This window comes from Orcinus orca, chromosome X (assembly GCF_937001465.1).
Source record: "Orcinus orca chromosome X, mOrcOrc1.1, whole genome shotgun sequence".
NCBI lineage: Eukaryota > Metazoa > Chordata > Mammalia > Artiodactyla > Delphinidae > Orcinus > Orcinus orca.
Genome location: NC_064580.1, coordinates 32,818,006 through 32,830,620, shown reverse-complemented (window position 1 = coordinate 32,830,620; position 12,615 = coordinate 32,818,006). Strand labels below are relative to the sequence as shown.

The 12,615-nt window shown below is 35.1% G+C and overlaps 1 protein-coding gene across 1 annotated transcript in view; it reads right to left on the bottom strand.

The window, feature by feature from the left end:
* Nucleotides 1-12,615, bottom strand: part of CFAP47 (cilia and flagella associated protein 47) — a 541,109-nt gene that overhangs the window by 317,875 nt on the left and 210,619 nt on the right. Inside the window, 2 exon segments of the mRNA XM_049704952.1 lie at nt 5,211-5,263; nt 7,137-7,339. Coding sequence (XP_049560909.1) covers nt 5,211-5,263; nt 7,137-7,339 — 256 coding nt within the window.

The following is a 12,615-nucleotide window of genomic DNA, read 5'->3' as shown; positions in this document are numbered from 1 at the left end:
CTCACCACTGCCAACAAAAAGAATAAAATACCTAGGAATAAACCTACCTAAGGAGCTAAAAGACCTGTACTCAGAAAACTATAAGACACTGATGAAAGAAATCACAGATGACACAAAAAGATGGAGAGATATACCATGTTCTTGGATTGGAAAAATCAATAATGTGAAAGTGACTATACTATCCAAAGCAATCTACAGATTCAATGCAATCCCTATCAAATTACCAATGGCATTTTTACAGAACTAGAACAAAAAATTTCCCAATTTGTATGGAAACACAAAAGACCCCGAATAGCCAAAGCAATCTTGAGAAAGAAAAACGGAGCTGGAGGAATCAGGCTCCCTGACTTGACTATACTACAAAGCTACAGTAATCAAGACAGTATGGTACTGGCACAAAAACAGAAAGATACATCAATGGAACAGGACAGAAAGCCCAGAGATAAACCCACGCACATATGGTCACCTTATCTTTGATAAAGGAGGCAAGAATATACAGTGGAGAAAAGACAGCTTCTTCAATAAGTGGTGCTGGGAAAACTGGACAGCTACATGTAAAAGAATGAAATTAGAACACTCCCTAACACCATACACAAAAATAAACTCAAAATGGATTAAAGACGTAAATTTAAGACCAGACACCATCAAACTCTTAGAGGAAAACAGGCAGAACACTCTATGACATAAATCACAGCAAGATACTTTTTGACCCAACTCCTAGAGTAATGGAAATAAAAACAAAAATAAACAAATGGGACCTAATGAAACTTAAAAACTTTTGCACAGCAAAGGAAACTGTAAACAACAGGAAAAGACAACCCTCAGAATGGGAGAAAATATTTGCAAATGAATCAAAGGATAAAGGATTAATTTCCAAAATATATAAACAGCTCATGCAGCTTAATATAAAAAAAACAAACAACCCAATCCAAAAATGGGCAGAAGACCTAAATAGACATTTCTCCAAAGAAAACATATACATGGCCAAGAGGCACATGAAACGCTGATCGACATCATTAATCATTAGAGAAATGCAAATCAAAATTACAGTGCGATATCACCTCACACTGGTTAGAATGGGCATCATTAGAAAATCTACAAACAACAAATGGTGAAGAGGGTGTGGAGAAAAGGGAACCCTCTTGCACTGTTGGTGGGAATGTGAATTGGTAAAGCCACTATGGAGAACAGTATGGAGGTTCTTTAAAAAACTAAAAATAGGGCTTCCCTGGTGGCGCAGTGGTTGAGAGTCCGCCTGCCGATGCAGGGGACACGGGGTCGTGCCCCGGTCCGGGAAGGTCCCACGTGCCGCGGAGCGGCCGGGCCCGTGAGCCGTGGCCGCTGGGCCTGCGCGTCCGGAGCCTGTGCTCCGCAACGGGAGAGGCCACAACAGTGAGAGGCCCGCGTACCACAAAAAAAAAAAAAAAAAAAACTAAAAATAAAACTACCATACAACCCAGCAATCACACTACCAGGCATATACCAAGAGAAAACCATAATTCAAAGAGACACATGCACCCCAATGATCAGTGCAGCACTATTTACAATAGCCAGGTCATGGAAGCAACCTAAATGCCCACTGAAAGACAAATGGATAAGGAAGATGTGGTACACATATATTAAATGGAATATTACTCAGCCATAAAAAGGAACAAAATTGGGTCATTTGTAGAGACGTGGATGGATCTAGAGACTATCATACAGAGTGAAGTAAGTCACAAAGAGGAAAACAAATATCGTATATTAACGCATATATGTGGAATCTAGAAACATGGTACAGATGAACCGGTTTGCAAGGCAGAAAGAGAGACAGAGATGTAGAAAACAAACGTATGGACACCGAGGGAGGAAAGTGGTGGGGGTGGGATGAATTGGGAGATTGGGATTGACGTATATACACTAATACGTAAAATATGTATAAAATAGATAACTAATAAGAACCTGCTGTATAAATAAATAAATAAATAAAGAGGCTGAGCAGTCACCTGCATTCATTTTGTAAGTTCACTCATCAACATTTAACAAACGCCTCCTATTCAAGGCAGATTATTTTTCAGTATGGTTTCCACAAGTCTTATCTATGTAAGGGACTTCCTGTTATTCTATTCAGGGAACATTTATTGATTAATTCCCTAATTCTAGAGAATATAGCCTATTTAAGACTTGTAGCTCTGAATGTACTTCATATAATTATGAACTAAATACCTTGGCACATAAAGGCAATAAAGAAACTAAAATGTTAAGTTCAGAAAAAAAAAAAAAAGAAAATATATTCTAGATACTCAAAAAAAAAACCAAAACCCAAAAATAAGAAAACATATTCTAGCCATTTTACTCAGATAACTAATGGAGATTTTATATATATATATATATATATATATATATATATATATATATATATATATATATTGCTTCTCTCCCTCTCCCTCTGTCTCTCTCATTAGCACACACACACACACACACACACACACCCCTACAGTATTACTTCATATGCCAAAAGTAAAAATAAGGAAAGTCAAGAAGAAAAAATTGAAGTGATGAGCACATAAGGAAGATAATCAGTTAATCTAAAATAGAGGTTAATTCGAAAAGCAGCAAGGAAGGAATTGTATTTTACTACTGGGTTCCTTGACTCCCTCAAAAACCATTCTTTTTTTTTTTTTTTTTTACCATAAAATAATACTTTTTATAACTTAGGAAATAGATGGAAAGGCTAGTTATTAATTTTGGAAGACAGAAATTACAACAAACCAGTGTCTTCTGTATTTAGAATATCATAGCTAATCAGATAATTCAGCATAAACAATGACATTACTTTACTGGTGCTACCCAATATCTAGGTGATGTTAAACTAAAGAAAACTCTGAATAATTTATCTTAGAAACACAGTGGCTAGGAATATCCATTCTGGTTCTGGAAACAAAGACTTTGTTTCTTTTGAAAATCACAAAAACCATTCTTCATATCATTTAAGCAACTATAAATGGACATAAAAATCCCACATAAAACCATAAACTTCTAAAATAAGATATAAATTTGTTTCAGTAATAAGTACATGCATTTTTTGTAGGAAAAGAAAATATTTTAATTTTTACAAGGAATATGTTTTTCATTTTGAAACTTTATTGATGTGAAATGTACAATTTCAAAAGAGCAGTTTAGCATTGGTTTTGGTATTGGGTTTCAATTTCATAAGTTGATTTGAAGCCTTTTGTAAACACTATTAATTTAAAATATCTAAAATAGTTATATGATATCTTACAAGTACCCATATATAATACATTTATTTATTTACTTATTTATTTATTTATTTTTTGGGTTACGCGGGCCTCTCACTGTTGTGGCCTCTCCCGTAGCGAAGCACAGGCTCCGGACGCGCAGGCTCAGCGGCCATGGCTCACGGGCCCAGCTGCTCCGCGGCACGTGGGCTCTTCCCGGACCGGGGCACGAACCCGTGTCCCCTGCATCGGCAGGCGGACTCTCAAGCACTGTGCCACCAGGGAAGCCCTACATTTATTTTTAACTAAATATCTTCTGTAGAGTTTACTGATGGCAGTTGTAAAACAGGCTTCTTCATTGAAACTATAAACATTCACTTCATCCTATAACTATGGAGACAATTTATGGGTTTTTGCCTCATCAATAAATTAATATATCAATAAAAATAAATGAATAACATCTCAGTTTTTATTGAGTAACTTTAATTACTATCATTACTATGTATCAAACATGGAATATTTATTAATGTATTCTATTCAGGGGATATTTCTTGATCACTTCCCTAATTCTAGAACATATAGCCTATTTAAGACCTGCAACTCAAAATGCACTTAATTATAAACTAAATTTCTTGGTACTGAAAGGCAATATAGAAACTAAAATGTTATTTACTTTAAAATAAATTTATTATATAAGGGTACTTATAAGATAGGGGTGTGTGTGTGTGAGAGAGAGAAAGATGAGAGATGCAAAGAAATAGGAAAAGACGAAAATGTAGAGTTTCCTTTTCTTATTCTTTGTAAAGTCTATACCTGACATATGACAGTGTTATTCTCAAAAGACTGTACCTATAATAAAATTTCTATATGATTCTATACAATCTAAGTGGTGTTAAAACAAGGTGATTAAGTGCATAATCTTTGGAAACAGAAATTTGGTTCAAATTCCTGGCTCTCCCACTTAATATGTGAGTAAACTTGGGCAAGTTATCTCACACTATGGGCCTTATATCTCTTCTGTAAAACAGAGATGAAGATCTAAAAACATCCACATCTCAGGGCTGTCCTGTGGATTCCATGATATCCAGCCTATGACCTAGAATTTGACCTGTGTTAATTGATAGCTGTTGACCTCATGATTCCTGTATTTATCCAAGCTTTGATTTCCATAAAATCAGCCTCTCCCCGTTCTCGTCCTATGTCTTACTCATGGATAATAAAGAGAGTGTGCAAGACTCTCACAATCTGCTCCTGCTATTCTTTCACCTTCATCTCTCAGCTTTGCCTGGCCAGTATCCATCAAACCAAAAAAACCCCAAAATATTCCCCAAATATAAGCCTGTTTCAGCCTCCATATGCAGTGCATTTTTTTTTTTTTTTTACAACTTGTAATACTCTGCCCACATCACCATCCCTCCCATAGATATATACAACCTCAAACCCCAGATTTTTTGGAAATTTAGGGAAAAGAAAAGCAGGATGTGCAACCACCAAGCTGAAGACACATGAGTGTGGAGGATACCAGCAGCCACGTTAGCAGGCTATAATTAATAGTTCTACAGCCAGGCGAGCCAAACCAAATGTGACAAAGTCAAAAGAAGAAAACAAAATAAAAAAGCCAAGCATGTTCACTGCCAAGGTGAGCCACGGTATGAAATGGTCTTACCTAAGTAAAAAAAACCCAAAACATGAAGAAATGAGTGTTTCATTTTTTCATTGCACCATGCACCTCAACACAGACACACCAGATGCAAATAAAGTCTTTAATTTAGGACAAACATCAGCAAGTGTAATTTGTCCTTTGAGATTTTACTCAGAAACCCATGCAGCCGTCCCCAGTCCCACCCCCACCCCAGGACATTATTAGTTGCTCCTTTTGTGTTGCATTTTCTCTTTACCTCTATTGGTACCAAACACTTTTTTAAAGTCTACCTTCCCTACTATATTGACCTCCATCAAGGAAAAGCCACTTTCTATTTAATCCTTGCTTACCCAGTACCTTGGGCAGAGCTCACAAGGATTACTCACAAATAAATATAAACTAACTGATAAAAAGCAATAAAAGAATCAAAAGAATCAAATTTATTTCAAATAGGCTGAGGTGAAAGGGAGGCTTTTGAGGACGTTCTTGCTGGAACACCTCATTTATCTCAATGGGATCAAAAACGTGTAGTGAGAGAAAGGCAAAGACAGTTTCGGAGAGTTGAGAAGGAAGAGCTGATCATATGCACTATGGGAAACCAGATAAGGAGTTAACAAGGCATCAGTAAAAGGATTTGTCACTATTAAGGTTCCAGGGAATGTGTCCTTGTACATGGAAAAGTCTTTTGTAGCCCATTTATGATTTCCAAAGGTTCTAAATTAGTTCCAAAAGCTCTACCTTATCCCAAACCTGCTAAATGTTGAATTGGAGTTTAGGGTAAGGGAAGAAGGGTGGGGAAATCTACTGAAGAGCAAATGAGTCTCAAGGCTGAAAGGAAACACACAACAACAAAAAGACAAGAAAATCATCAAATATATGACCCTCCCCTTTCTGGAGACTGTTGTCAGGTCTCCTTACATCCTGTTTGCTGACCAGACGTCAACACTGTAACAATGAAACCTGTTTATGCCTCTCTTAGAGGCAACTGTACCACTGTCCAAGAAGCCATCTAGTTCACACAACATTTACTGAAGCTACTTCCTTCCTCACCTTGTGAACGTGGTCTGAGCCTTCATTAGCTTGAAGACACTCATGGATAAGTTATTCATGATTTTTATTGGTGAGCTCAAAGGTACACCTTACTTAGTGCTTTTGGCATTGAATTTGTGGACTAGAGGGAAGTAAAGTTAAACTTCTATGAACAATGTCAGTAACATACAAAAGGACAGAATACCTCCCAGGATGGAGGCATGGAGTTCAGTTCTTGAGAGGAGCCTAAAGCAACGCCATTAAAAAAAAGGGTTTTTTTTTTAATGTCAACAAAAGATGGACTGTGAGCATCAAAAGAGAAAAATAGGAGTCTGAGAGGTATAATTTAGATAATTTTATCCATCAACATATGTGAGAAAGGGACATGGAAGCTGGAGCTCAGAACTCCATGAACCGTGTCCCGGATACAGCCACGCTTTGCCTTGGATGCAACATTCCAGTACCATCTGTCTCTCTCACTCTTCTAATTCCTAATGCATAAATCAATCCTTAGACTATAAATATGCTATATAGTAATGACCTCACTAAAAGTTAATAAATTATCACATAGAGTGCATATTCATCTTTAGTATACAATTCACTCTACACTATAAACATTTTTAACAAACTTTATTGCTCTATACATTCACATCTTGCCCTTTGGAGAGTCAAATCATCTCAGGGTATAATGTAAAAGTGAAATTTCTGGTCCTAAAAGGTAAGAAATCCAGAAACATGGTTTAACCAAGGTGTCCTTTAATTTCCTTGAGTCTGTCAAAGGAACGTGTAACAAAATCATATTGTTTGGAAACTCATTGTGCTGATGTTTCTCATTTTCATTTAATACTGACTTAGCATTTCCTTTGTGCCAGTTCTTGTACAATTACTCAATAAAAATTAACTCAATGAATTTCTCATTATTACAGATGAGATAGGTTCTGCTATGACCCCCATTTTACAGATGAGGGAACTGAGAGGCTCAGAAGATGACATAACTTCACCAAAGTTAACAGAGCCAGGATTCAAATCCAGGCAGCCTAGTCCCAGAGTATAGGCTGGCAGCCACTATCACCCTGTTTCTCGTGAAAGCAACACTGCATTTGGAACTTTCTTAAAAAACCTTTATGTCCAAAGTCATTATTTTAGATGTCCCTCTTTTAAACATTTTATAATAGTATAGAATATAAATCTATTATTCTTCACTGTCAGATACAAAAGAATCTACATTTAAATGCCTTACCACTTACCCCTGCTATGGCAGAAAAGAACACTGGTGAAAAATGACACAGGTTTAGATGATTTGAAGCTGAGATGACAGGTGAGCGCAGCATTAATTCCACTGGGAGAGCACATAACGACTCTGCCTTTTGGAAAATTCACAGAAAGAGGTTGAATCACGTCACCATCAAGAAGCCTTGTTGGGGAAATCTGGACACTGAAAATTGAATCCCTGTTTAAAATTAAAAGAAAAAATTAGCTCAAAACATGCACAAGTAATTGGATTTAAATGTGGTTTCCTCTGTTTTTTGAATCATTAGAAAAATTAAAACAATAAATATTTACAATAATATGCCCAACTACTAAAGATATTTTTGTATCATCTCTCGTTTTCTGGTCACAATATAAGTAAAATTGATAATATGTTGATTTAACCAAGAACTACATGAGGTGATCAAAAGTTCCTTTTGACCTGTCAGGATTAAAATAACAGGGTTAAAATGCCTGATTAAGTGCAATGTGTTTTTAACCACAGCCATGCTAAAAGCATTGTCCTTAAATATGTCCTGACAAAAATTTACTAGAAATTACTGCTTGAACAGCTAAAGCTTTAATGCATGTAGACTAAATATTAACAAATGCATATACACATATTTTTCTTTAATTTGGGTACAATTAAGCACTTGTACACATATATCATGAATATTTTTTCAATCATTACTATCAAAAAAATTCTACTAAATGTTTGCATATTTCATTATATACTATAATTTATTTAGCCAATCTAAAATGTTTGTGATTTTTAGTAGCATAGTATGTAGTATTCACCTCAATTCTAATTAATACTTGGTAAATTTTAGTTGTCAATAAATATTTCACTATATTACTTTGTTTTATTATATATGTACGTTCCTACAGCAAATAAGAAGTGCTATCAAATGGGAATCATATTTCCCTAGTACTTTAATTAGAATGAAGATTATTCAGCTAATTAACTAGAAAAAATAAAGCTCTCAACTTGAATTAGTTAAACTCATATGGTTCACTGGATAAAACATGAAAAAGCAGTTTATAAATCAGGTTTGAATCCAATTCTGTTGCTAATTAACTGTCATCAGATAAGTCATTAATGCTATTGATTTTATTGTATATATAATAAGAATAGGTTACATCATCTCTACAGTCCCTTTTACATGCTCATTTCATTATACCATGTTTTGTAAGACTCAGCTTTTAACTTGAGGTATTTTTAAAATTGATACCATTATACATTAATTTAAAAGCTGAAAGATTAAAAGATTAATTCATATATGAGACGTTTCTTCACCAAAAAAAAGTACTTTCTAGTACAATGTAATTCAAGTCATGTCTATTTCCTATTTAAGCAACAAAGTTTAGTCTACTTACAAGATAGGGACTTGGAAAAACTGTGAATCCCAAAGTTGTAAAGTTAAGGTTGAGGAACTACACTCTCTCACAAAATGGCATTTAAAGCAAGTCCCCGAGGTATAAGTAAGCACTCATCATATCTTGCAGGCGAAATGTTAGAAACTAAAGGCCGTTCTATGCTCCTCAACTTGGACAATTTTCATTTATTTCCAACCATTACATCACACATGGAACCCATTTTCTCTGGATCTCAGAATGCTTAACTGTAAAATAAGGTATTGAGCTAGAGAAGCTCTGAGGTGGGTCCAAGATCTGGTAGTTTATGAAAATAATGCTAATAGGCAATTCACATCGGTATACAAATCCTCACAATTTATATAATTTTAAGATGTAAACCAGCCACTCTTTACATCTATTTCTTTGTATATATAGGCATATATTTCTAAATAAAAATTTGTTTCACTTTCCTTTTTGTCATTTTATATAAAGGATATCAATATATGTAGTCTTCCTTAACTTTTTATTAATCTCAATATTTTGTTTTCTAAGATTCATAATACATTGTCTCATTAGTTGAAGTTCCTCCACTTCACAGGTATAGAAATATTCACGTACACATATATCACAAATTATTTATCCCTTTACCTGTCACTGGACATTTGTGCAGTTCCCAGATTTTGCTATTCTGAATAATGCAACTATGACTAATTTCAAACATACCTTGTAGAACACGTGCACTTTATTTTATTTAAGTATAGTTGATTTATAATGTTATATTAGTTTCAGATGTACAGCACAGTGATTCAATATTAGTTATTATAAAATATTGGCTATTTACAATAGCCAGGTCATGGAAGCAACCTAAATGTCCACTGACAGACAAATGGAAAAGGAGGATGTGGTACATATATACAATGGAATATTACTCAGCCATAAAAAGGAACGAAATTGGGTCATTTGTAGAGACATGGATGGACCTAGAGGCTGTCATACAGAGTGAAGTAAGTCACAAGAGAAAAACAAATATTGTATATTAACGCATATATGTGGAATCTAGAAACATGGTACAGATGAACTGGTTCACAAGGCAGAACTAGAGACACAGATGTAGAGAACAAACGTATGGACACCAAAGGGGGAAAGCGGGGCGGGGGTGGTGTTGGTGGGATGAACTGGGAGATTGGGATTGACATATATACACTAATATGTATAAAATAGATAACTAATAAGAACTTGCTGTATGAAAAAAAGAAATTCAAAAAACAGTTATAAAATATTGGTTATCTTCCCTGTGTTGTATAATATATCTTTGTAGCTTATTTATTTTATACATAGTAGTTTGTACCTCTTAATCCCCTTCCCCTATCTCGACCCTCCCCCTACCTCTCTCCCCTCTGGTAACCACTAGTTTGTTCTCTGTATCTATGAATCTGTTTCCCTTTTGTTATATTCATTCGTTTTATTTTTTAGATTCCACATATAAATGAAAACATAACAGTATTTGTCTTTTTCTATCTGACTTACTTCACTAAGCATAATACCTTCCAGGTCCATCCATGTTGTTGCAAATGGCAAAATTTCATTATTTTTTATGACTGGATAATATTCCATTGAATATGTAGAATATATACACATCTTCTTTATCCATTCATTTGTTGATGGACACTTAAATTGCTTCCATACACTGGCTATTGTAAATAATGCTGCTATGAATACTGGGGTGCATTAATCTTTTTGAATTAGTGTTTTTATTTTCTTTGTATATATACTCAGGACTGGAATTGCTGGATCATATGATAGCTCTAGTTTTAATCTTTTGAGGAACTGCCATGCTGTTTGCCATAGTGGCTGCACCAATATACACTCCCACCAACAGTGAACTAAGGTTCCTTTTTCTCCACATCCTCGTCAACATTTGTTATTTGTTGTCTTTTTGACAACTGCCATTCTGATAGGTGTGAGGTGATATCTCATTGTGGTTTTGATTTGCATTTCCCTGATGAGTTTTTCTTGTATATGCTGTGAAGTGTAAATGTTGGGCTATGAAATATGCCGATGTTACACTTTACATAGTATTATCCAGTGTGGTCCTACTCACTGACACTGTAACTAGTAACCTGATTTATTAATGTTTGCCTACCTAGGACAAGCAAAATACTATCTTATTGCAGTCACTAATTTTTACTTCCAAGTTTACAAAGAGGTCAATTATATGTTTTCATGTGTTTATTTTCCGTTTTATCTGTGAAAGTGATTGAAACTTTTTGTCAACATTTCTGTTGAGTTACTTGATATTTTTCTGATTAATTTGTATCAGTTATTTATTTTATTGTTAGCATGATTTTAAGGCTTAAGAAATCTTTCTCTACCCACAGACATTAAAATTGTTTTAATTTTTTTTTTGCCTATATTCAAATTGCCTATCTTTTTTTTTAAATTTATTTATTTATTTTTGGCTGCATTGGGTCTTTGTTGCTGCATGCAGGCTTTCTCTAGTTGTGGTGAGTGGGGGCTACTCTTCATTGTGGTGTGTAGGCTTCTCATTGCGGTGGCTTCTTGTTGCAGAGCATAGGCTCTAGGCGCACGGGCTTCAGTAGTTGTGGCATGCAGGCTCGGTAGTTGTGGCTGATGGGCTCTAGAGCACAGGCTCAGTAGTTGTGGTGCACAGGCCTAGTTGCTCCATGGCATGTGGGATCTTCCTGGACCAGCGCTCGAACCCGTGTCCCCTGCACTGGCAGGTGGATTCTTAACCACTGTGCCACCAAGGAAGTCCTCTAAGTTATTTTTTACATTTGACCTTTCACATTTAAGCCTTCAATCCATGTGTAATGAATTTTCATGTATTAAGACAGGAATCCAGTTTGAAATATTCCATACAATCGATTATTCCAGCACCATTTATTGAAGAGTAATCTCTTTGCTCCATAGATCTATACTACCTTTGTCATATATTCAGTATCCATCCATGTGTGGGCCTTTTTCAAGTCTATTCTACTCCTTTGCACATTTTCTCTATCACTGCACCACTATCACATTGATTTATTAGTCTTGATATTTGGGAAGCCAAGCCCTTCTCACCTTATTCTTTTTCTTCAGGGGTGGCTTGGCTACTCTTGACCCTTGATTTTTTCATATAAAATTTAGAATTTTACGTGTCAATCTCTATGAAAAAATTTATTTGAATTTTTATTTCAGTTGCATGAAATATCTAAATTGATTTGTAGAAAACTGTCCTTTTTACAATATTAAATATCCCAATTCATGAATATGTGTAAATCTTCATTTATTTATGAGTTCTTTGACTTAAATTTTATAATTTTCTCCATACGGTTCCATACAATTCTTCCTATTATCTTTAATTGTTAATGTTTTTATGAAGAGTAGTTTTACGGTTGCACGTTCTAAATGTTGTAAGCTGAAATGCTATTGAATTTTAAATATTGGACTTATATTTGTCTATCTTGATAAATGATCTTCATAGTTTTAAATATCTACATATACATTCTTTTAATTTCCTATACAGAAATTCAGATTCCAACATACACCAAAGTTTAAGAACCACTGATCTAGAGAAGATTTGCTTGCTTCTGCTGAAAGATAGAAGGACTTACTCACGTGGAACCATTTTAGCCTCTTCCAGATTAATCCAGGAATCAGAGATTAAGTTTTCCTATCTTGAAGTTGTCCCAATTTAAGAACAAGCTTGCATTTGGCATTTTATTACAGTTCACCACTCCTACTCTAGTTTCAGCTTATAAGAATGTATTCTTCTGGTTTGGCTTGATCTGATACCCTTTAGAGACCTCCCACACTTCTCAGCAGCCCAGCAGTTTTATATTATATATATTTTAATACATACATACATATATATACACACACACACAAACACAAGCTCTATTTGTTTTGTAATGTGAGGGTTCATAATATATCTAGGCCAATACAGTCCTGGGAATTTGAGCTCTTCATAAATTTTTAAAAAAATGAAAACAGATTGCATTCTCTATGGTATGTGCACATGATAGGCAGAATTCTGTGGCCACCAAGGGTCCTGTTCCTTAGTGTACAAACTGCACAGTTCCCACTCCTTGGGTGGCAGGATCTGTAAATATGATGAGATAT